This window comes from Cetorhinus maximus, chromosome 2, assembly GCF_964194155.1.
Source record: "Cetorhinus maximus chromosome 2, sCetMax3.hap1.1, whole genome shotgun sequence".
Taxonomy (NCBI): Eukaryota; Metazoa; Chordata; class Chondrichthyes; order Lamniformes; family Cetorhinidae; genus Cetorhinus; species Cetorhinus maximus.
This window is the reverse complement of record NC_135880.1, coordinates 122,703,509-122,730,270: the sequence shown is the minus strand read 5'-3', so window position 1 is coordinate 122,730,270 and position 26,762 is coordinate 122,703,509. Positions and strand designations below refer to the sequence as shown.

At 43.8% G+C, this 26,762-nt stretch overlaps 1 protein-coding gene across 6 annotated transcripts in view; it reads right to left on the bottom strand.

Moving 5' to 3' along the window:
- Positions 1-26,762, bottom strand: part of kank1a (KN motif and ankyrin repeat domains 1a) — a 275,855-nt gene that overhangs the window by 83,540 nt on the left and 165,553 nt on the right. For 4 of the 6 annotated variants that reach the window (XM_078569204.1, XM_078569188.1, XM_078569180.1 and 1 more), the window contains one exon: positions 15,389-15,499. In XM_078569204.1, the coding sequence (XP_078425330.1) occupies positions 15,389-15,422 (34 nt within the window). In that variant the 5' untranslated portion in view covers positions 15,423-15,499. Of the gene's footprint in view, positions 1-1,045; positions 1,321-1,791; positions 1,842-15,388; positions 15,500-26,762 lie in introns of those variants that run through there. The other 2 variants (XM_078569223.1, XM_078569218.1) reach the window with 2 other exon arrangements.

The following is a 26,762-nucleotide window of genomic DNA, read 5'->3' as shown; positions in this document are numbered from 1 at the left end:
AACGGGCCAAGTATCCTATTAATGATGTGTTATGTGGTATGTGTTAATTATTGCCAAAGAACCTTTTTGCCACTGAACATTTCCTACCACAAATGTGGACTCTCATTGTTTCAGTCATTAGTTGGAGTTGAAAAACTTTATTAAAAAAATGTCCTTCCCATCCCCCATTTTCTATTAATCCAATCTTTCTTTCCCTCTCCATTTCCCTTTTCTGCACAATATTTGGCAATAAATTCACTCACTCTAATTTATGCTTTCTTCACAGTCCATGTGATGTATATTTCACAATACTCCAATTTAATTTAAGAGGATACACAGTTACTTGACAAACACACTTAAGGTCACAGATGCCTGGCTTCCCTTGCTGCGATGTTATCAACTTGCACTTTCAGCAACTTCCATTCAAAAAAACTTGTACATGCAAAGACAAATCTAATTAATTACAGGTGCCGTAAGATGCTTTGCCACATCAAATTATTGCCTATCATAAAGGAGGAAAACTTGAGAAAGATTTAAGGCCATGGGCAGTGAGTGAAGGGGTAATGGCTGTGGCGATACTCTTATAAATATGATTTTTAATGCAAAGTATTAGGAAGCAAAATGCCATGGCGGGGGGGTGGAGGAGAGAGAGGGAGGACGAGAGAGAGAGAGAGAGAGAGGGCGAGAGAGAGAGAGGGCGAAAGAGAGAGAGGGTGAGAGTGAGGGCAAGAGAGAGAGAGGGAGGGAGGACGAGGGGGAGGGAGAGCGAGAGAGAGGGGGAGAGGGAGGGGGAAGGGGAGAGGGAGGGAGAAAATATGAGAATAGAGAACGGTACAATACAGATGCTGAAATTTTGGAATCTAATTATATGTTCACAAGTCCAGAATTAATGAATAATTTCCTAGCAAATTATATAATCCTATTTATTCTAATTTGCCACACTGAGGGTTTTATTGTAAATATCAAAGTAACATATGTCAGCATTATAGGAGATTTGGCTCATTACATTTTGTTTCTCTAAAACCATAAAAGACTAAGTTTGAGATAAAGAAGCTAGTCTACTCACCACACTGTAATAATCCTTTTCTTTCTCCCACACAGTGCAAAATGCAAGTCTGTTGCACACTTCACATTTAGACTGGCTCGTTTATTCCTGACACATCAGCAGGCAAATAACTAGCATTGCTAAGGCCAGCTTTCTCAGTTCCTTTGGAATTTCCTTGTAAATGTTGTAGTAGCTGCCAAACCGTAGGTCTCAATTCTACTATTCTTCTTAATATCAGTTAGCATTGTGTCAATCACCCAGAGTTTCAGAGGGCTGTCCTTCAGGTTCTACTGAAGTAAAACCATACTGTCAATAGAGCAACGTTTAATTATTACATGGCCTGCACTGGCAACTGACTCATGCTTCGAGGTACGGTAGTTAAAGATTAGACAAAGGCTGCAGATTGATAGCAACCCCATCGGAAATACTTTTTTTTCAACAAGAGCACTAACATCATAGCTCACATTCGCTCAAAATAAAATGGCTGAGGCTGTGGGGCTACACTGGCTGGATTTATATGGTTTACTTAAGACAACATAGAATTAAAGAATCAAAAATAAACAAGCTTTAATCATAGAAATGCTTTCAGCACATTACTCAAGAAATGGACTTGGGAGGTGCCAAGTTATATATGTGTACTGTGCCTTTTTACTCCCTGAAACCTGCAACTTGCATGTATACAGTTATTTTAAAATAATTTCCCACATCTTCTAATTAGGATCGGAAACTCTATTTCTAACCGTGATCAGACAAAAATACCCATTTACCTTCCTCCGATTTTTCTGGGCAATATTCCAATGGAGAATCCTACCAAACGGATTCAGAGCAGAAAGCCTCAGTGACATCAGCAAAATGAGAATCCACGCAGAAGCCTTGCCCCTTTTTAGGGCACCTGCTGCCGTATTCTGTTAAGTAATGTGTTTAACTGTTCCAAAGCTTCTTTGAAAAGCTATGGAAAGGTGGTGAGTGTGTGTAAGAGGGACGGTGGGTGGGGGGTGGAAGGGCGAGGAGGTCGGGGTGGCGCAGTCAGGTCAGGTGGTGAGGAGGTCAGGTCGAGGGGCAGGAGGTTAAGGGGAGGAGGGTCAGTGGGGTGAGTCTTGGCTTCAGGGGAGAGAGTCAGCTGGTGAGGTCAGGTCAGAGTGCAGGGGAGTTGGAGGGGGAAAGAATTGGAGTGGTGGTCAGTTGAAAAGTTACCCAGGGGTTAAACTAAGATTTTTCTATCTAAAATTTCATGGCTAACTATCCAGATAAGTAAGTCGGAACAGTCCAAAGTCTCCCATTCTACTGAGTTGGACAATTTTTCGGATCCTCCTGGGAATTGCCAATCGAAGTTCAAACTTCCCGGGTAGTTTCCACGGAATCATTGTATTTAGGCTTCAGAGGGGTCCTATGGTGCATCTTGGAGGGGTACATCCGGTCCCCAACTATCCGGAGATTGGAAAATCTGGACCATTAAAACTTCCCAAGCCAAACAACAGAAATGCAGTCAACAAAAAAAAACAGTGCATTGACAAAACAGACATTAGGACAGGTGATTAAACACATGGTTAAAGAGGTAGGTATGAAGCAGCATCTTAAAAAGAGGAGGAAGAAGTGAAGAGGCAAAGATGTTTGCTGGGGAGAATTTCCAGTGCTTAGGTCCTAGATGGCTACAGGCATGACCACCAATGCGAAGGAAGTGCAAGATCCGCAAGAGGCCAGAGTCGGGAGAACACAGATTTCTTGGAGGATTGTTGGGTTGAAGGAGGTTGCAAGGACTGCCATGGAAGGATTTGTACAGGAGGGTGAGAACATTTTTTTAAAAAAAAGAGGCATTGCTGGTCCAGGTGCTGAGATAGTTCAGCAAACATGGGTGATGTTGAATGGAACTTGATGCGAGTTAGGACACAGGTAGCAGAGTTTTGGCAAGTTTCTAGAGGATGGAAGATAGGAGGGTGGTCAGGAGAGCATTGAAATGGTCGAGGCTGGAGGAAATAGAAGCAGATGAAAATTTCAAAAGCAAATGTTGAGGCAGGAGTGGACAGAGGTGATGTTACAGAGATGGAATATGCATGTAAATCACCAATTTCCTTCGACCCATAAGATGACAGCATGTTCAAGGACCTTGGCAGGGAAAGAGGTTGGAGATGGGGTGATAGTTTGCAAGCGCAGAGAGATTGAGGCATGGTAGAAGCTTGGTTTGTTGGCATAGGGGGAGGGAGGAGTGCAGATGAGGCACTTGAACAAATAAACGGTTTAAATATTATTGAAGTAGAAGTTCATTAATTCCTTGCATTTGTTGGAAGCGAGAGTGAAAGGGACTTAGCAAGAAAGATGACAAGGGTTATCTTTGCAGTCCTGGATGATCCTGTAAGAGCGAGCAGTTTTGGCACAGGGGAGCAGGGACAGAATGCTTGATGTGATCCAAATGGTTCTGGTGATGGTTGGCTAAACAGTTGTGCACCATAAATGAAAAAAGTCTCCAAGGGCAGAATTTTGCCGTCGGCGAACAGGGGGCGGGGCCTGCTCGCTGACACGTAAAATGACGCGGGATGATGTCGGGCGGAACCCCTGACGTCATCCTGCTCCATTTAAATTTTCAGGGAGGCAGGGGTGCAACAAAATCAGCTGCGGGCCCGCCGACCTATCAATGGCCAATTGAGGCCATTGACAGGATCATTTAACCAATTAAAGGACCTGCCCGTCCAACCTTGAGGTTGGCGGGCAGGCCAGGAGCCCCGGCGGCAAATAGAGGAAACATGAAACCACATCCAGCGGTGGGATGAGGTTTCATGCAGGGTTTTAAAAATTTTAATAAAGTTATTCTGTTAATTATGAGCATGTCCCAACTAATGTGACATTGTCACACGAAGGGGACATGAAAGGGAATTTTTTTTCTAGTTTTAATATTTTTCGAAGTCCAGGTGATCTCCCTGAGGCTGCACTTAGCGTCAGGGAGATGTGCGCTCTTTTGTGCGCATGCGCAAAAGAGCACACTCTCGCTTTTAGGGAATCCCCCCGCCTGCCCAGGGAGTGCATAGCGTTTCCCACCAGATGTCATGCTGGGCGGGCCTTAATTGGCCTGCCCACATAAAATGGCAGCACGGCCCGCTTCACCAGCGGGGATCAGCTCCCCGCCCGCTGGAGATTGGGTCAGGTCGGGCCCGCCCACCCGACAGGCAGAAAATTCTGCCCCAAGGCTTATTTTGTGTACAGTTAGCCTACAGATTAAAAAAAAATGACACTACGCCATTTTGAAACTTCTTATTCAACTCAGTTAGTTCCCTTGGATTAGTACTCTAAAGAAACACAGAGCAAGAAAGGTGCAATACTGAACATCAAGATCCAGTGTTGTTTACCAACCTTCTGATATCTAGAGTGGAAGGGTTCCACACCTCCAATTCCATGTCACAGTTCCCTTAAATTTATGAATACTGCATGAGCCCCTCCTTTTTTTGGTTGACAAGTTTACCTTTGTTTGATTTTAAAAATAACTATTTATTTTTATTTATTCTTTTGCAGAATGTGAGTGTCACTGGCCAGGCCAGCATTTTTTGCCCTTGCCTAGTTGCTCTCGAGGTAGTGGTGGTGAACCAATGCAGTCTATGTGGTGCAGGCACATCCACAGTGCTGTTAAGAAGAAAGTTACAGGATTTTGACCCAATGACAGTGAAGGAACGGTGATATAGTTCCAAGTCAGAATGGTGGCTTTGAGGGGAACTCGCAGGTGGTGGTGTTCCTATGCACTTGCTGTCCTTGTCCTTCTAGGTGGTAGAGGTTATGGGTTTGGAAGGTGCTGTTGAAGCAGCCTTGGTGAGCTGCTGCAGTGCATCTTGTAGATAGTATACAATGCTGCCATTGTGCAGTGGTGGAGGGAATGAATGTTTCCGGTAGTGAATGGGTGCTAATCAAGTAAGTTGCTTTGTCCTAGATGGTGACAAGCTTCTTGAGTGTTGTTGGAGCTGCACTTATCCAGGCAAGTGGAAATTATTCCATCACGCTCTTGACTTGTGCCTTCTAGATGGTGGACAGGCTTTGGTGAGTCAGGAGGAGAGTTATTCGCTGCAGAATTCCCAACCTTGTAGCCACTGTATTTATATGGCTGCTTCAGTTCAGTTTCTGATCAGCAGCAACCCTCAGGATGTTGATATCGGGGGATTCAGCAATGGTAATGCCATTGAATGTCAAAGGGAGATGGTTAGATTCTCTCTTGTTGGAGATGGCCATTGCCTGGCACTTGTGTGGCATGAATGTTCCTCGTCATTTATCAGCCCAAGTCTGAATGTTGCCCAGGTCTTGCTGCATTTGGACAAGGACTGCTTCAGTATCAGAGGAATTGTGAATAGTACTGAACATTGTGCAATCATCGGAGGACATCCCCACTTCTAACCTTATGATGGAGGGATTGTAATTGATAAAGCAGCTGAAGATGGTTGGGCCTAGGGCACTATATAATATATTAAATCAATTGATATCAACTGGGAGAAACAGGATAAAACATAAGACCCATGAAATAATGCAAATGGAGTAGCTTGCATGGTAACTCACAACTGACAAAGAGATGGGTCAGTTATAGCCAGCACTAGGAGTGGTCTATAAATCAAGCTAATAGTAGAAGCAGAATGTTTAACAATTCATCTGGTAAAGATTTTTTCTGAAATCTGAGTGGATAAAAACACTACAAAATCAGAACCAAAAATGTCCCTGGTATGATTCCAAGTTAGTTGCAGTGCTGCTTTTGGCATGCGACAAACTGGCCTCAGCACCTCGATGGGAAGAGTTCCTATTCCGGATTGTAATCCGGTAAACAAACCTGCTGGAAAGTGTTCAGATGTTTAGTGATAAATGGGTCAGGCTCAGGTGTGCTCAAATTGCCTGAAAATGCCTATTGTCTAGACTAAAACATGAAGAATGGCAACCTGGGCAAAGTGCCAGCAGGCGACAGGAATTGTATCCTGACAAAACTCAAATGTCCTCAAGATGGGAGAGGAAATTAGTTTGGATTTTTAAATAACAGTGAAGCTAAGAGTTGGGTTTAATGGTGCACCACATTCCTTTGTGGTTTGGTTCCAGTGCAACCAGGGATAATGAAAATACAAATTACTGCTGCATGATGCCAGTTTGCAATGTTTATACTGTGACATTTTCATTAAGCGAATCTTCAAATAGTCCAGAATCCTAGGCATGTAACAGAACGGCTTTTGTTAGCCAATGAATTTAGTGATTTTCATTGAAAAATAGGAAAATTGATGGAATATGATCCCAAAACACCAAAATAAATCAGAGAAAATCTCATAATCCCATACAATTAAAACTAAATTCAACTTAGTCATTAGTTGGTTTTGATTATAAACTGAAAAATTGCATACTGCAATCCTCAAACCACCAGTGGAAATCATAGAAGCCTACATAATGAAAACAACTTTACGTCCTCAGTCACCATAAACTAACATCTGACTCTAGTTTGTGATTGTAGCGATTGGAACAAAGCTCATTGTCACGTTTGAACTTTGAATCTCTTTGCAGTGGAATTCACCACTTAATGGGATATGGTGTTTGTCAATATTGAAGACAGGAGAAAGGTGGCAACACACTCACATTGGCAGGTTGCAGTGCTCTGGAGAGCTGGTAATTGACTGTCCTGCATGGTGCATTGATGGGAGCTTAGAAAGTCTGCCCCTCGCTGGGCCTGGGATTCTATTTGACTCCAGACAACCTTGAAAGCCAATGCCTAAGTTAAAAGTGGAATTAGCCGGAGGAAAGAAGGGAGTTTACCAGCACTGTGCTGAAAAGCTATGCAGTTTTAGGTCATTACACTCCAGCAGGATTTCAATATACATTTGGGCTTCCTAAGGATTGGCTCTTGCCAACCTGTAACCAAGTCCTTTGTGAATAGAGAAGTGTAAGAGGATGCACTCTCTATAATTAGAGAAACAGAAATTCAACTTGTATCGATTACTTTAATTTGGAGACACAAGCATAGTGACAGGTTTCTGCACATCATGCTAAGCTTAAAGGAGGACAAGGAGCTGGAAATTCAGTACAAAGAACACATCCGGCCCACAAATTCTTGACAAACAATATTTCACATCTCTTGGTGCAAAACTGTAGTTAACAGTGGGTGTAGGCGCAAGTGAAAAAGAGAAAGGATGAAAGAGAGAAAAAATGGAGTGAATGAGAAAGGCAACAGTTTGAAAGAGAGAAAAAGAAAGAAATGGAAAAAAGAAAATGAGAATGATATAATGTTGCTATGTTAATGGAGTTTGTATGATTGTATGATCTGCATGTCTCCATATGTTCATCTTCATTTTACTGAACATATTTTTCTTGAGGTTCCTTTAGCTTGACTGACTCACTTGCAGCCCAAGACCAACACTTGCTGTCATACATTTAAAGACATTTCCTCGATGGTATAAATAAGTACTACAAGTCTTCCAGAAAAAAATAGCAGATTGTTAAGCCGCTAGTTAGTCTGCACGTATCTGGCTTTCTGTGTATTAATTCGCATTAAAGCAGTTAAAATTCAATTAATGCTGTAGATCGGAAGCCACAATTTTGAACAAAAAGTAAAACCTGTCATTTTAAGGCTACTAACTATAAAACTAAGAATGTAATGCTCAGCTATTTCACATGACAATTTACAGTAAATTTGGTACCAAGTTATGTATAAATGACAGTTAAGGAAAATTTGCATGTGATGCAGACACCTGTTATTTGCAAATGTATTATATTCCTTTTTTTAATTTACCTTTTGTGTTAAAAAAGGCACCAGGTAATCAGATCCTGACTGACTCTGCTTCTTCTAAATTATGCACACATGGTACTTTGAAAACATTGTACTGATTGTGTGAACTACCTTCTCACTTTAGCAAGGCCACTAGATTAGAACAAGGGCTCAAAGTACCAAAAATATTACTTACAGCATCAATTTAAGAAAATATACAAGATTACAGAAACTGCGGCCTACTGCTGAGTGCAAGTCACTTGATCTGTACTATGATGGCAAATCTAACGATTGCAGCTTTCTACCTACAGCTTCTTCATAATACACCCAAGATGAAATATGGCCAATTCCTTGGCATCCTTAAGTTGACCTCTCCCCCTTGAACAATTCAGTAAAAATCAAAGTCCATCTTTATTATGTGATTCTGTTTTGGAGATAGTATTCTACAATTTCAACCATTCCCAATTACAGAGTATTGTTTAACTTTGTTGAAAGTTTGTAATTCAGTTCATTTTAACTGGTGCTTGAAAGAGAGAAATAGTTAAAATTCTGCACTTCAATGAAAACTATAAAAATTGTTGGCCCAGTCTATCATTCCACTTATGATGATTCATCAGTTCCACTGCTGCTTGCGTATTTGCTGCATTAATTCTAAATCAGTTTCTCCCTAGGCACTGGTGGTCTAAATTTAATTTCATGATGTCACAGGTTTGCACTCAGGTTGATTAAATGCACAGCAATAAGATTGCATCATCACTATTACTCTCATATAGTAACTGTACTATAATCTAATCTAATTTTCTCAGAAAGAAACTGGAGCTCATATCATTACAGCAAAATTAAAAGGAGATTTGATAGATGCACACAAAATTATGAGTAGCTTTCAGAAGTTAAATTGGTGAAGATTATTTTCACTGGCGAGTGAAACAATAAATATAGAGCACACATTCATGATAGTCACCAAAAGAACAAAGAGAAGCTGGGAGATTCTGTAAAGCAGAGGGTTATTGCAATTACCAAACCTACCCTATCAGAAAGCAGAATCCATAATAGCTTATAAATGAGAGGCAGACAAGTATTTGAAAAAAAAGGGTATGTGGAAAAAGCAGCAAATGCTACTAAATGATTGGTTCTTTCAGAAAGTTAGCATAGGTGAATAGGCCATCCTTATGCATTAGAAGCAGAGTCTAAATGATTTGGCATCCAATCTGCCATTTTAGACCACTGGTCCTATGAATGCCCTCTCAAAACAGTCTCAGCTGAACATGTGCTCGATCTGCACAAAGGGAATCTCACTAATTGGATCATCGTGTGACTGTCAGGTGAAGTTTTTTTGGACTTTCTTATGCTGCCAGCATAGTTAGAGGAAGCACTGTGTACGATGTTATTGTTGGAGGAGCTCGGAAATGTTGTTGGAGTGGTTCTGCCTTTTCCATGGAGTTTGAATTCCTGTGAGGTCATGGGAGCTACGGTTGCAGTCCCTCTTGGCCTACAGCACAACAGATAGATGAAGCACATGTAGCAAAGAGGGAAAGCTGTGCAAACAAGGAGGGGGACGGAAACTCACAATAGAAAACCATACCCACCAAGAGTCTAGTTGACAGGGAACACTTGTCCCACTTGCACCACAGTCAGGAATGATGTCTAAAGTGGCTATAATTCACCAAGGAGATGCTTACTCGAACAAAACCTACTTCCTCAGAGAAGGGCGAGGAGCTGTGCGATCACCACAGTCCTCAGCTTCTATGCCGCAAGATCCTGTAGGGCTGAAATGGCTCGATTCACCAAGATTTCATTGCTCACTGTACATTGTTACATAGAGGAGACTTCATAATCTTCTCCCAGACCTGAGAGAAACGGCAGAAGCTAGCATGTTGCTACACCAGGCTACTGGGATTTCCAATATGCAGGCGCCATATCTCAATCAGGAAATGTACTGGAACTGTAAAGGATATAGCCATTAACAAGCATTTGGTCTGTGACCATCATGTTAGTAAGTGCTCAATATTCTAGCAGCAGAAACCATGATGCTGTTATCCTGTGCCTGCCAAGAATAAAGAATTCCACAGGATCACTACCCTCAGAGAAAAGGAATTCCTCCTCATCTCTGTCTTAAATGGGTGACCCCTTACACTGAGATTATGCCCTCTGGTCCTAGATTCTCCCACAAGGGGAAACAACCTCTCAGCATCTACTCTCTCAAGCCCCCCTAAGAATCTTACATGTTTCAATAAGGTCACCTCTCATTCTTCTAAACTCCAATGAGTACAGGCCCAACCTACTCAACCTCTCCTCATAAGAAAATCCTTCCAACCCCTGGATCAACCTAGTGAACTTCTCTGGACTGCCTCCAATGCCAGTATATCTTCCCTTAGATAAGGGAACCAAAACTGCTCACAGTATTCTAGGTGTGGTCTAACTAGTGCCTTGTATAGTTTTAGCAAGACTTGCCTATTTTTATACTCCATCCCTTTTGAAATAAAGGCCAACATTCCATTGCCTTCCCTATTACCTGCAGAATTTGTTTGTTAGCTTTTTGTGATTCATGCACCAGGACTCCCAAATCTCTCTGTACTGCAGCTTTCTGCAGTCTTTCTCCCTGTAAATAATATTCAGCTCCTTTATTCTTCCTGCCAAAATGCATTATCTCATATTCTCCCACGTTATGGCCTGAATTTTTCAGGTGGCGGGCAGGCTCGGCGGGAGCGGGTGGTCGGGGAGCCAATCACTGCCTGCCAATTTATGTGGGCGGGCCATGCTACCTGTGCGGGCGGAGGGAGGAGGAGAGTGCGCATGAAAGAGCGCTTCAATCCCCAAGGTACGGAGCTGCCTCAGGGAGATTGAAGGGCTTCTGAAATTATTAAATGAAAGGTCAATAAATTTATTTAAACATGTCCACTCATGTGACTGTGTCACGAGATGGGATATGTTTTTATTTATATGAAAATTTATTTATTTATTTAATAAAGGCTTTAGGAAACCTCATCCCGCTCGTGGATGAGGTTTCCTAAAAGACGCGAAGGCTGCTTGGCCTTTTCACCTGCCTGCCAACTTTAAGTTTGGATGGGCAGTGATTATAATAACCTTAATTAGTTCCTTAATGGTCTTAATAGGCCGTTTACATATTGGCGGGTGCTCAGCCGCCAAACGAAACATCACAACTCAGTGCGATGACGTCGGGGCGCATGCCCAACGTCATCACACATCATTTTACACGTCGGCTTGTCAGGCCCGCCCCCACACGCCGACTGAAAAATTCTGCCCTATATTCCATCTGCCGAGTTTTTGCCCACTCACTTAACCTGTCTATATCCCTCTGTAGACTGTCATCCTCACCACTTGCCTTCCCACCTATTTTTGTTCCATCCGCAAACTTGGCAACAGTACATTCACTTCCATCATCTAAGTTATTAATATATATGGTAAATAACTGTGGCCCGAGCACTGACCCCTGCAGCACTCCATTAGTTACAGGTTGCCATCCTGAAAATGCCACCCTTATCCCAACTCTTTGTCTTCTATTAGTTAGCCAATCCTCTATCCATGCTAATATACTACCCCCAACATCATAAGACTACTTAATAAGATAAGAGCCTATGTGTGGTACCATACCGAACGCCTTTTGGAAATCCAAATATATTACATATACTGGTTCCCCTTTATCTATCCTGCTTGTTACCTCAACGAAAGCTAATAAATTTATCAGACATGATTTCCCCTTCATGAAGCCATGCTGACTCTGCTTGATTATATTATATTATATCTGCTATTACATCCTTTATAACAGACTCAAACATTTTCCCACTGACGGATGTTAAGCTAACTGGCCTATAGTTACCTGTTTTTTTGTCTCCCTCCCTTTTTGAATTAAGGTGTTACATTGGCAGTTTTCCAATCCTCTGGGACTTTTCCAGAATCTAAGGGCTCTTGGAAGATTACTACCAGTGCATCCGCTATTTATGTAGCTTCTTTCTTTAATATTATAGGATGCAACCCATCAGGGGACTTATCAGCCTTTAGCCCCATTAGTTTCCCTAGTACATTTTCCTTTAGTGATAGTTATTGTATTTATTTCCTCCCCGACTTTTGCCTCTTGACTATTTAGTATTTTTGTAATGCTATTAGTGTCTTCTACCATGAAGACTGATGCAAAGTATTTATTCAACTCTCCTGCCATTTCCTGGTTCCCCATTATTATTTCCCCACCCTCATTCTCTAAGGGGTCTATGTTCATTTTGGTCTGTCTTTTCCCTTTTATATGCTTAAACTCTTACTGTCCATTTTTTATATTACTCGCTACTTCATCTTCAAAGTTTATTTTCTCCCTCTATTATTTTTTTGGTCACCTTTTGTTGGTTTTTAAAACTTTCCGAATCCTCTGGCTTACCACTAATCTCTGTCACATTGTATGTTTTTTTCTTTCAATTTGATACTATCCTTATCTTCCTTGGTTAACCATGGTTAGTTTATCCCCTTCCTCGAATCCTTCTTTCTCACTGGGATTTATCTTTGTTGTGAGTCATGAACTATTTTCTTAAACTTCTGCCATTGTTCATCAACCGCCTTTTCTGCTAAACTCTTTTCCCGGTCCATTCCAGCCAACTCTGCCCTCACTCCTTTGTAATTACCCTTATTTCAGTTTAGCACACTTGTTTACGACCTAAGTTTCTCACTCTCAAACTGAATGCTAAATTCTACCATATTATGGTCACTGTTTCCGAGGGGATCTTTTACTCTGAGATCATTTGTTAAAACTGCCTCATTACACATGACCAGATCCAAAATAGCCTGATCCCTGGCTGGACCCACAACGTATCCTGATCCCTGGCTGGCTCCACAACATATTGTTCTAAGAAACTGTCCCGAATACACTCTGTGGGCTACATCTTCCGGTCGGCAAGCAGGGGGCAGGGCCTGTGCGCCGACACGTAAAACGACACGGGGTGACATCGGGCATGTGTCCCGACGTCACCCCGCGTCATTTAGATTTTCAGTTCGGCCTGGCTGCGCACCCGCCGACCTGTCAAAGGTCTATTAAGGCCATTAAAAAAGTAATTAAACTGATTAATGGACCAGCCCGTCCGACCTGAAGGTTGCCGGGCAGGCGAAGAGCCCAGGCGGCCTTCAGAAAGAACATGAAACCTCATCCATGGGCGGGATGAGGTTTCATGAGGGTATTAAAATTTGTACAAAATGTCTAAATAAATTGACGTATCCCAGCTCATGTGGCAGGAATATTTTTTTCTGCCTTGGATGAAATTTTGAATCTTGAGCCGATCTCCCTGAGGCAGCACTTTGCCTCAGGGAGATCTGCGTGCTCTTTTGCACGCATGCCTCCTGACTCAGGGAATACGCCCTCCCACACACAGCGCTTCCGAGCGGATGTCACACTGGGCGGGCCTTAATTGGCCTGCCCATGTAAAATGGCACCACGTCCCCGACTGTGGGCACGGATCGGAAACCCGCCCGCTCGCGCACAATCCGCCCGACGGAGAAAATGCTGTCCTATGAATTCTTGCTCATGGCTACATCTGCCAATTTGATTTTCCCAATCTACATTAAAGTCACGAAGGATTAATGTACTGCCTTTTTTTTCCATGCCCTCATTATCTCCTAATTTATTCTCTGTCCTATAGTATAGTTACTGTTAGGGGCCTATAGACCACTCCCACCAGAGTCTTCTGCACCTTTTTATTTCTTACCTCTGCCCATATGGATTCTACATCTTCCGATCCAAGATCATTTCTTGCTATCGTACTTATTTGGGTGGCAGTTCATGGGGAGGGCTGGGTAGGAAGTTAAAGGCCCATGGTCAAATAGTCTTCAATTTGCACTTCACATCAGGCTGAGGGATAAGGGTGAAGTCGGATTTGAGAAGGTGCATAAGGCAGGAATATACCATCATCCTGGGTATTCTCAGCAAGGCCAGTTACAACAGCTTCAGTCAGTGCTGGCCCAATAATTCGCAACACTGTCTTGCCCAAGGGGCTCACGAGATGCAGGTGTGCCTGGTCAACTAAATTTCTTATATTAGAGCATTTAACATAGAATAGGGCAAGGAAATACATGTGGAAATTAAGTTTGCATTTAATTAAGAAAGGTGTGCTCAGTTAAATTTCAGAATCCAAGAGGATTGCTAGTCAGCAAATCATAAATTAATTATATGTTTTGCATGTGAAATTTTACCTTTTCCCCAGTTTAACCACATTTCAAAAATATTTAAAATATGACAAATATTAGCAGAGATAATGATACGGCATGTGTGTGCAGATGCACATGTGTACATAGGTTAGACAGAGAGTAATGCATTAAAACTAAATGTTTAAATGACAAAGGAGACTTTGAATTTCTTAATCTCCCTCCACCAAATGAGACACTTACAATCGCCATTAAATCGCTGAAGATCCAAAGGCAGCTTAGAAGATTTTTTTAAAAAAGTTATTTGGACTTCTGAATATTTCTACAATTCATGGTCACAGTACAAGAACATCACACTCCACATGACATTTAACTAAAATCCTACAGATAGCATCACATTGAAAGTCTGTTAAAATGCATCTGCCATCCTGCTTTTCAGCAATCTTGATAGTGGTAGCAGGGCCACAACTCCAATCTTTATAGTAGAGCAGTGATGACAACAGCTTGATATGTAACGAGTTTTGTTGGGAGATTAATCTCTTGTTCCTATTGGAGTCCCCACTCGAGTTTGCTAAAACTGAAGCTGGCTCTTTCAAACAGTGAATGGTGTCAATTGTGGCATGCTGAGGGAACACTACTGAGATAACAGAAAATGCCCCCTGGTTGTAATCACAGCCACCGTGAATGTAACTAGTAGGCAATTTTTTTTTAAACATATTGATTGCAGGATCAAAAATCAGGGTGGCTCAAGAAATAGTTGGATAGTGAGCTACAGTCAGATATTGCAATAGAGGTGGGCAGATGAAACTCTATTAATGTAGATATCTTGAAATTTTGCAACATTAACCCCAATACCTGCGAAGGATGAAACAGGCAGCCTCATTATGTGCTGTATAGTGGAAAATGATTCTTCTATTGAAGAAGTCAGAAATTTATAGTGCATCCATTATTGCTCACACCTTGAAGAACACAAGTCCAAGAACATACATTTCTGAGCATTGAGAGAGTTATTCAACTAAGCAGTGTTAAGGATATGGTAGGGGGACTGCTACATCAGATACCAAATAGGAAAGCTAAAATAATAAGTTTGTGATACTTTAATATGTTCTCTTCCAATTATTTTTGAGAAGTTATGTTTCCTGATGATTTGCTGCTTTCAGATCTTTTGAGTAAAATCATATTGCACTTCCCAACAAGTTTCATTAAAAATGCATTAATTTTTCGCCATTAGTTGCATGCTCATACAAACTAAATACTGCACCCAATAAAGACAATGTATATTCATACAGTTGCATTAATTTCTTTGTTATCTTGATGAAATCACTTGCACTTTTTGTTTCATTTTATTGTAGAACAGTAAATACAGTAATTTCAGTAGATGGTACAGGATGTCAATGCAAGACTTGTGGTGTAATTTGGAAATGAAACCTTAATGGACCTAGAAGCGATCTTATGCTATAACTTTGATTTCATCCAAAGACAAAAGTTCTACACTACAGTATTGCAATAATACAAGTGGTTACCTGGAACACTCCCATTAATCACAGTGTGAGCCATATCTGCATCTGTTTATTCATAAATCCACAAAGACATTAGTCATGCAACCATGCATCAAGTCCAGCCAGTCATGCAACCTGGAAAGGAAGAAGAAAACATTTGTGTCAAGTACATGATCATCAATACCAAGTTGGCACAAGTTGCCTCCAATTGTGTAAGTTAGAAATCAAAGTAGCTTGTGTGTTACAGTGCACGTACAAATTATCATGGTACACAACAGTCTTTGGCACAAAAATGACTCAATTAGCTATTTTGTACATGACATCTCAACCTCAAAACTATCAGGATTCAACTATAAACTCTACAATAGTTTTAAACAAGTCCTTCCAATAGCTTTCTGGAAAAAGGCAACATCCAGTAAGACAAAAATAAAACAGATGATGTTTGTCCCCTGGTCTGTGTGCTATTAGCTGGTTTCAGCCTGCATGCCAAGTAAGTGCAAACTGGCTTTAGTGCTCCTGAACTGGGTCCTGATTGTTACTGAGTGACCATACTGTAAAATATTTGGAGATTGGACCAGGCTCATCGGAGATGCCTGGGGCCTATCCCAGGCCAATGATATAGTCTGCCCAGGATCACAGGAATGGCCATTTGGATGAGGTATCGGAAAGCTGTCAATGCCAGGATCCAAGGAAATATACAGAGAAGAAAATAAAAAAAGGGGAAAAAAAAATCAAATAACGATTTAAAAAATACATGCAGTAGTTTTTCTGAAGATGCTTTATCCCCCTGTGATGCAGTGATGTACTTTTATATCTAATTGATGATGCTATAGAGTGCAAAAGTTGTTTCATCAAAATTTTTATCCATTGAAAGGTGAGAATTTTAAATGATCAAATCCAGGCTAAGAAGCCAGGTTTGATGCCTTTTCAAAAGTAAATGACTAGTCAAATGTGCAACTTCCAAAGTTATTTTGAAATCTATTTGATTATCTTGATTAAAGAAACACTAACACTTCTAACAAATTTAAAATGATTCTTTATTTGTAGCTTTTAGGTCCTGTACAATCCTTGGAAACAAACAGATGTTAATATATTTATACTTCACAATAGCAAACATCCACACCATGCAATGAAATTACAAGCTGTACAGGCTACCCAATTGAATCACAAACTTTACAGTGCAAGAGGCGGCTATTTGGCCGATCAAGTCTGCACTGGCTTTCTGAAAGAGTATTCTACCTAGTCCCACTCCCCTGCTGTATCCCTGTAACCTTGTACATCCTCTCTTTTCAGATAGCGATCCAATTCCCTTTTGAATACCTCAATTGAAACAGCCTCCAACACTCTCAAAGTTCGTTCCAGACACCAACTGCCCTCTGGTTTAAAAAATGCTTCCTCACGTTACTCCTTTTGCCAATTATTTTGCATCTGTGTCTTCACCTAGTTCTTGGTGCTCTCAAGTGGAAACAGTTTCTCACTATTTACACTGTCCATACCCCTCAGGATCTTGAATACCTCTATCTAGTCTCCTCTCAGCCTTCTTTTCTCCAAGGAAAACAGTCCCAACCTATCCTCATAGCTACAGTTCTTTCACAGAATCTCACAGTGCAGAAGAGCACTTTGGCCCTTCGAGTCTGCACTGATCATTCTTATAAATCTCCTCTGTACTCTCTCCAATGCCTTCACATCCTTCCTTAAGTATGGTACCCATGACTGGACGCAGCACTCCAGTGTCTTACAAGTTCAACATAGCCCCCTTACTCTTGTACTCAATGCCCCTATGAGTAAAGCCTAAAGATACTATATGCTTTATTAACTGCTCTCTCAACATGCCCTGCCATCTTCAATGACTTATGTATGTACACAAGTAGGTCCCTCTGTTCCTGGACCTCCTTTAGATTTTCTCAATTTATTTTATACTGTGTCACCACATCACAAGGTACAAACAGAATATTTTCCTCGTCGCATTTCTCACAAATAACATACATACTTGCGTCAAAGTCAGTCAGTCTCGTGTCAAAATCAGAAAACAAAAATTTCACACGTTAATCCCTCAAAAACATTACTTGTGTATAAGTTGACCCATGACTGTGGTTTGTGTGTGTGTTGTGTTGTGTGTGGGGTGGGTAATGGATCCCCTCGCTAGTGGACTTTCAGCACCAATGTTTTAAAAGCCTCTGACCACAGTGAACATGAGGAGCCAGTCACACTTCTACTGTAGAGTTTTTTTACATTTATAAAGGAAAACCAGTATATTCACAAAGCAGGTTTAGAGAAAAAAAGGTGGATTTCAAACAACCACTCCAGTCAAATCTGCTGACTGCAGTTATTTCAACAAATTAAAATGAAGCTCGACCACTAACTGCTATTTTAACAAGAGTATTAGCGTTAATTCCTATAATTATCTGCAAATAAATGTATTCTACAGAAGCCAAAGTCTGGTGTGAACATTCAATGATCTGTATTGCATATTAACTGCACTTCTAGAATTACCATCAGAATTATTATTCTGCTTTCACCAATTAGATTTGAGAGATAATCTCCATTTTCTAGGTCTATTGTTCAGGATTATAATTTAATGTTATTAAAATTAAATTTTTTTCTGTTCATGCTTCATTGTTTTCACAGTCTTAACTAACTGAACCCTGCTGAAACTACTCAAGCCTCAGGATAATATTTCGACCAACAAGGTTATATAATAATGTTAGAAAACTGACGCTTCTGTGCAACTGCTGCTTTCAATGAAGCAAGAAAGTATTTATAGGGCAGAATTTTCTGGCTGGCGTGTGGGTGGTGGAGCCCGCACGTCAGTGCTTAAAATGTTGCGCGCTGACGTTGCGCGAGTGTCCCGACATCAATGTGCGGCATTGCGATATTTCAGTCAGTGGGCATGCACAGCACCAGGACGCGTGCCCGCCATTAATTAAAGGGCTTGTTAAGGCCCTTAACTTGCAATCGTCGACGATTTTGAGGGGCCCGTGCGAACTTCGGCTCAGTGCACGGGCCCAACAGGCAGGTGGGTAGGAGATTTTTTATTAAAACTCATGCACTGGCAGGATATGTGCGCTCAGAGGGGTTGTTCATGTTTTCCAATGAAGTATTTATTGCAGAAAATGTTTTAAAGTTACCTGTCTGATTGTTAGCAGTTCACATTGATTTCCAAGAGCTTTTTGTGTACTTTGAAACCAGTCTGCAGACAGTAATCTTTCTTTCTCGGGCCTGCAGCTTTCCGGAGGCCTCTATTTAGCCTGGGGGTATGGGTTCTGACATCTCCATTGGAGGCAGTTCCCCTGAGGAGGAAGGGAGGGATAGAATAAGGAGGAGGCCAAGACTGGGGCTGCTTGCTCATGTACTCTGCACGTGCACGCCGCACCCCAACCACAGTAGCCCATCTGAGGCCTCCTGCGGCTCCTGTCCACACTACTGGTAATCAGTCACCAGAAGATAGTATGGCTGCTCCCAACCCCCTCCCCCAACGGCCACCTTGGACACATTCGGCATCCATCACTTTGAATAACACATGAGTCTTAGCGCCCATGACAAGGAGGCACAACTAGGTGCAGCGCTAATGCCAGCAGATGGCTCTTGGCCACGACACCTTGAGGCTCCCCTTCCACCATCTCATCACCATCAATATGACATGTGTTGGAGTTCTGAGTATGTGTCTAGCAGCCTCCCCTGCAGGTTGCCCCCAGACTACTCAAATGCAACAAACACCAACATATGCTGCGGGGAGAACCCATCTTCTCCTCAACCACTAAGGCTGAAGTAAGCATGGTCACTACCTGTTGCCCACCCAGCGTGCACCCGCCCAATGTAGTAATGACAGCAAGAAGTGGGGCGGCTCAAAGGCTAAGGCTACCTTCTGGGTCAAATGGCCAAGACAGACATGGTACTCACCTTTCCAGAGTGCAGCAAATCATTGAATCGCTTGCGGCACTGGGTGCCTGTGCACCGCACATCATCATGGGCGCATACAGTGTCACCCACCTCCTCCCACGCCTGCCTGGTGACATGGGGGGCTCTCCTCCTCCCATCCTCCGGATATAAAATATCCCGACGGCTGGACACCTCTTGGAGGAGGACAGCAAGGCATGCATCAGAGAAGCAAGGGGCACACTACACTGGCTGGCCCCGCTGGCCTCTCCTGCTGCCTGCCCCCCTCCTCTTGCTCCTGTCCTGTGACAGCTGCCTCTCTCTCTCCCCGAGTGGCCATGGTCCACTGCCTCAACGAGGCTGCCTGACCACTCTTTATACAGACTGCCGGTTCCCCATTGGAACCAGCGATCTGAGCACGCCCGCCTCCACGACTATTTTCCCGTTCTCCACGGGAGTCCCTAATCTGCTTGACGGGCCTTAATTGGCCCGCCCGCGCAAAATAGCGGCGCGGCCTGTTTCAGTGGCGGCAATCAGCTGTCCGCCCGCCGCCGAGCCAGTCGGGCCTGCCCATCAAGGGCAAGATTCTGCCCATAGGGTGTACATAATTAACACTGGGGAGGCCTTTTGGCACAGTGGATAGCGGCCCTGGCGCTAAGCCAGGAAGCTCCAGGTTCAAGTCCCACTCCAGGACTTGATGGCCAAGGAAGGAGCATTCATAACGTGGCCAAACAGTGTCAATTTGTAAATTCTTCCAACGTATGCCAATGGTAGGTTGTAAGAGTGGGAGAGATTTTAGGTCAACAATGTGATGGCAAAAAATTGGGAGCCTCTACAATCACTATTTGTAGTCCTCAGCTACAACATGCATGTAAAAGTGTCTGCAGCCACAACAACTCAGACTTCTTGGGGAACTGGTTGGATAAGTTGGGTGGACAGCCAGTGTGGATCAGATTGGTGCCTACCGCATGGGTTTCAATCCCTATTCTGGCTGGGGTGGATTCAGAACCTGCCTTCTTGCCCTACCCGTGAAGATTGCGGCACAGCGGATCAGGCAGAGAACTCAAAAAGAACATAAGTGACACAAAGATGCACTTTTAAAAAAACCAATTCTGTGTAAGTTACATTGAGATGACCACCTCAGGATCAGATGATCCAGGGTCCAAGTGTCATCTTTATGGGTGAAAAGCACCCAATTACATTGCCTGGCATAGTCTATAGGCCACCAACAGTGGGAAAATGTAGAAGAACAAACCTGCAAGGAAATTACAGAGGGTGCAAGAATTATAGAATAGTTACAATGGGAGACTTTGACTATCTAAATATAGACTGGGATAGTAGCAGTGCAAAGGGCAGAGAGGGGGCAAGAGTTCCGACAGTGTGCTCAGGAGAATTATAGCAATATATTTCCAGTCAGGTGAGGCAAGTGGATCACGTGGGAACATTTAGGGGATAGTGATCATTGTATCATAAGGTTTAGGTTGGTAATGGAAAGGTCAAGGAACAATCCAGATTAAGAATCATTAACTGGGAGAAAGCCAACTTCAAAGGGGTGAGAATGGATCTGACCCAGATCAATTGGAATCAAAGGCTGGCAGGTGAAACTGTCGAAAGAGAGGAGATACTTTGGGCATATACAAGGTATATTACCATTAAGTGCAAAAATGGGGCAAACAAATCAAGAGCTCCCTGATGACAAAAGAGATAGAGATTAAGAAGAAAAAGTGTGCTTAAGACAGATTTCAGATGGACAGTACAACCGAGAACCAGGCTGATTATGGAAGGTTCAGAGGAGAAGTGAAAAGGCATATAAAAGAAACAAAGAGAGGGAATGTTAAGTGACCAGCAGCTAATATAAAAGGGAATCAAAAAGTCTTCTATAGGCATAAAAATAGTGAAGGCTGGTAAGAGGAGTGGGACTGATTAGGGGATTAATGCTTGGAGGTAGGGGACATGGGTAAATGAATACTTTGCACCTGTCTTTACCAAGGAAGGATGCTACACAGGTCACGGTGAAAGAGGTGCTAGCTCGGGCACTTGAAGGGTTTAAAATTGATAACGAGGTGGTATTGGATCGGTTGTCTGCACTTAAAGTTGCTAAGACACCAGGACCGGATGGGATGCATCCAAGGATACTGAGCGAAGGGAAAGTGGAAATTGTGGAGGTACTGGCCAAATTTTCCAGTCTTCCTTAGACCCAGGGATGGTACCTGCGGTCTGGGGAATTGCAAATGGTACATATCTTTGTTCAAAAAAGGGTGTAAAGCCCAGGGACTACAGGCCAGTTAGTTTAACCCTCAATGCTGGGGAAGCTTCGTCAAATAATAACTCGGGACAAAAGTAATAGTCATTTGGGAAAAAGTGGGCTGCAGAAGTGGGTTAATTAAGGAGAGCCAGCAAGGATGTGTTAAGGGCAAATTGTGTTTAACTAACTTGGAGTTTTTTGATGAAGTAACAGAGAGGGTTGATGAGGGTCATGCTGTTGATGTGGTGTACATGGACTTCCAGAAGGCATTTGATAAAATGCCGTACGGACTTGTGAACAAAGTTACAGCTCATGGAATAAAAAGGGTCAGAAGCAACATGGATATGAAATTGGCTGAGTGACAGGAAGAGAGTGTAATGGTTAATGGATGTTTTTCAGACTGGAGGAAAGTTTGCAGTGGGGTTCCCAGAGGTCAGAGTTGGGACCCTTGCTCTTCCTGATATATATTAATGACCTAGACCTTGATGTACAGGGCACAATTTCAAAATTTGAGGATGAAAGAAAACTTGGAAGCATTGTGAACGGTGAAGAGGATAGGGCAGAACTTCAAGTGGGCACAGACAACAAGGGTGGACAAATGGCAGATGAAATTTAGTGCAGAGAAGTGTGAAATTATTCATTTTGGTAGGAAAAATGCAGAGAGACAATATAAGTTAAAGGGTATAATTTTAAAAGGTCAAAGGGATCCGGTGGAAACATTCATAAATCACTGAAGATGGCAAGACAGGTTTAGAAAGCAGTTATTAAAGCAACAGGCGTTATTAATAGGGGTATAGAGTATTAAAGCAAGAAAGTTATATTAAACTTGTATAGAACACTGGTTCTGCCTCATCTGGAGTATGGCAGCCAGTTCTAAATGCCACACTTTTGGAAACATATGAAGGCATTGCAAGGAGTGCAGAAAAGATTCACATGAACGGACCCAGGGATGAGGAATTTCAGTTCTATAGATAGTTTGGAGAAGTTAAGACGGTTTTTCTTGCAGAAGAGAAGGTTGAGAGGAGATTTGATAGAGGTATTCAAAATCATGAGGGGCTTGAACATCCAGGGAAAAGCTGTTCCCATTGGTGGAAGGATCAAGAACAAGAGGGCACAGATTTAAGGTAATTGACAAAAGAAGCAATGGCAACATGAAAAACTTTTTGACTCAGTGAGTGGTTAGGATCTGGAACGCACTGCCTGAGTGTGTGGTGAAGGCAGGTTCAACAGGGGCATTCAAGAGGCAATTGGATTGTTATCTGAAAAGAATGAATGTGCAGGGAGACGGCAAGAGTGTGGCATGAGGCAAATTGCTCTCACGGAGAGCTGGTGCAAACATGACGGGCTGAATGGCCTCCTCCTGTGCTGCAACAATTTTGTAATCCTATGAATTGCAAAATTCTGCACTTAGCAAGGATGAAAATTACTTTTGTGAAAATTAAGAATCAGATGACTTTTTCAACTCTGCATTCCCAACACCACAGACTCCAAGATGGGTCAAATTCTACTTAACTGAAGATCAAATAGAATTTGTTCTATCATGGTTTTTCACAGGCTCGTTGATCTGCAAGCAACAAGTCAACTTTAAGTATAACCTAAAGCATTATTTCTAATGCAGCCATAAAGAAGCAAAGTTTTAACTCCACACAGTTTTCTCTTGTGTTTCATAAATTCAAACTAAATTAATCTACACCAAGACTCAACACTGACCACACAGAATTGTGTACATCATCTTTAGTTATAGTTTAAAAAAAAGCTACAGAAGCCGGGGATAAAACACTACAACTTCATTCCTTCTTTGGGCAGACACTTGGGCTCTACTTTGCACTTCCCTATGGGGTATTACAAAAAATAATCATGACGCCGTACAGATTGTACTTTTGTAAAACTAGACTTGTTCTCCCACTTTCACCCCATCAGGTATTTCTTTTAAAAAAGCATGTTGCACTCAGCGAGATGGAAGGAAGAAAAGTTTACAGGTTTATTGGTCATTATATAGAGGAGAATGTGAAGGACAGCTTGGAATGAGAAGTAACAATGAAATCATAATGCACAAAAACAATGTTAAGGTGGTTTACAATCATAATCTGAATGCCTTGAAAGCATTTCATTTTGCGTTTTTTTAAAAAAAAGGATATGGGTTGAAATTTTCCCTGCCCGCTCACAGGTGGGCGCGGACAATATGGCGCGATTGGTTTCATGACAGTGGGAAGGCAGGTCACAATCATCCCCCAACGGCAGGGCGCGTTTCCCATGAACGGTCATTGGGGGGACAGGGGGGGCAACTGCTGCCCTGGCATTGGATCCAGCACATAAGAAATTGAGGTGGGGGGGGCAGGGTAGGCAAGGGAAGTGGTAGTAACAATGCAAAACTGACCATTCCTCTGCAACTGGAGACAGTTCAGGCGCAGCCACAGTGATGTGATTGGGGTCAGGCTCCTAGCCTGCCTGCCCACGCAAGCAACGCAGAGGCATTGAGGAGCCAGCAAGTGCTCCAGACCTTGCCGTCCTCCTCCACCCCCCCGGCCAACTGCAACTGTACAACAAGCTGTACAATCTCAACAACGCTGGCCATGTAACAGTCACTGCTGGAGGCGCTCACAGCCTTTTGCAATCTCAGCAACCTGGTTAGGAGCTGTCACCCCCATGTCACAGGCTGAGAGGGCAGCCATGCAGCGCACTCACCTGTGGCTATCCGAGGGCTGGCCAGCTCTCTCCAGGAAGCATTAAGGGGCTGTCAAACAGGGCCAGGAAAGGTGCTAAGTTCACCCATGCTAACTACGCCTCTCTCTCTTTCATGCCGCAGGACCACCACATCAGGAGCATGGAGCCTGATGAACTAGCTGTATGCCTGATGGCTTATAGAGAGCGAAGAAGACGGAGGAGAGAGTGACTGAGGCTCCTGGCCGTGCAAAGACAGGAGCAGCAACCTCAGGAAGAAGGGGCTGCTGGGGCTCCCACACACACTGCCCAGCAGCGACAGTGAGTCGTGGCTGATCGGCGCCTAGCGACACCCAGGGTCTATAGACACCGCCTGTGATTCCTGCAGGTGACTGAGAACCAGTGTTTCCGATGACTGCACATATCTAGGGACCTGGTGGCTCACATCTGTCACTTACTGCAGGACTTGGCACCATGGGGACATGGAGCGCATCCACTGCCAGTGGCTGTGAAAGTGACCGCGGCGCTCAATTTCTATCCCAGTGGCTCCTTTCAGGGCTCCACAGGTGACCTCGGTGGGCCATCACAAGCCTCCACCCACAAATGCATCCATGAGGTCATGGGTGCCATCTGCAAGGGCACACAACTTTGTGCATTTTGCCCAGGACCAGGACAGCCAGGGTGCAAGGTCCAATGGATTCGCCCAGATTTCGGGATTCCCAAGGTACAGGGTGCAATTGACTGCACTCATTTGGCGCTCTGGTCTCTGTCGCTGCACATGGTAGGCATCAACTGCAAGGGATTCCACTCACTGAATGTATAGCTGGTATGCGATCACCAGAAACACATCCTGCAGGTATACGCATGGTTTCCAGGGAGTGTGCACGACACCTACATCCTCAGTTGGTCACAGATCTCTGGAGTCTTTCAGGGTCTACAGAAGCTGCAGGGATGAATCCTCAGGGGGGAGGGCTACCCGCAGAGGCCGTGGCTGATAAAGGCTGCACCCTTTACAACCTGGTGCTCCAACGGGGAGACAGGCTGGCTGAGGAGATGGAGAAGTTATACGTCTCCTCCGATGAGGGTGATGCCGACAGGGATGTGGGTGAGGAGGCCCTCGAAGGTGACAATGATGAGGATGAGGCCCTCGCACTGGCTAGACAAGGCAGGCATGCCCAGGAGGCCCTCATTGCTGTTAGATTTGTGGAGGATGATGACGACATGCAGGGAGGCAACCCCATAGTTCCTCACATCACATCTGTGAACTTTTGACTCCAGTCTGGCTTATGGCAGCACACATACCCTCTGTGAGAATGCTTCTGTGATGGAGACACAGTGGAGGCATGAAGAGTCACTCGTTTGCAGGAGGATGATGACGACATACATTGAGGACACTCCATAAATCTTCACACAGCCTCTGAGAATGTCTGTCTCCTGTCTGACTGAGGGCAGCTCGCTTGTGCTCCGTGATCAGGGTCAAATCATAGAGACGCAGCCAAGAAACGTTAGAAGCATCTGATACTTTGTCCGCCTTCAGTACCTGAGCCCTTCAGGAGCACAGCATCACTGGTGATAGATGCTGGAGTGATGGGGGCCAGCCCCACCTTATAAGGTACTGAGAGCACATCAAAAGAATGAGAGAACTCTGTGGCGCCTGCCCACTCCATTCTGGCAGCAAAGACAAGCACCGCCCAGGTACAGGCATCAGTGTGTCCAGGGAGTGAGGGGCTGGACCATCACTTTGGCCTGATGGCTGCACAGAGCACAGGGAAGAGACCCTGGGCTGAGACACCTGCCTTATCTTGTGCAGAAACGTTTAACATCTGAGTGACACGAACACTGCTCATCAGAACAAGGAGCCATAGGCAGGGAGATATTCTTCAGAGTTTATTGACAATGGTTGAACAGTGTGTACAAGTGATTAACACCCATGCACAGGCTGTGCAACTAATTCTCCTTAACTGTCCTAACCCTGCCGCTATGTCTTGGTGCTCCCCGGACATCCACAGCGGAGCTGGAGGCAGCCTGCTGACTGTGACACCCTGTCTGTGATGACCTTGGCGGGCGCCCTCTGGAGGGCCGAGATTTGGAGAGTCCCGGACTGCTTTAGGGGTCTTGCTGTGTGGCAGTGGCACCCTCCTCGGCCTTTGAAGCTGGAGCTGATGAGGTCACAAGAAGAGGGGATTCAGATGGGCCAGTCACTCCTGGAGCCACCTGGGTGGATGGGTCTGGAGTGTGCACCTGCTGATCCTCCTCCCTATGGGTGCTTGTGGGCCCCTGACTGACTCCTTGAGGGGAAGGGGTAGCTGGAGTGAGACCGGGTTGCCTGCACCCCTCTCACATACAGTCTGTAGGAGGCCAATGAGGGCACTAGCGATGGAGTCGAGCCCAAGCAGCAGTGCAGGAGCGACATCCCGGACCAAGGTCTCCATGGCGGCCGCCACTCTACCAGTGTGGACCTTGGTGTGTTGGCATGCTGGCTCTATCACCTCAGCCTGAAGGCAGGCGGACTCCTCCATCGTGCCTTACAACCTCAGGAGTGCAGCGGACAGCCCTTCCTGGTGTTCACGAGTTTGCCTTTGCAGCTCAAGCAACTGTGACATGACCGGAGTCCAG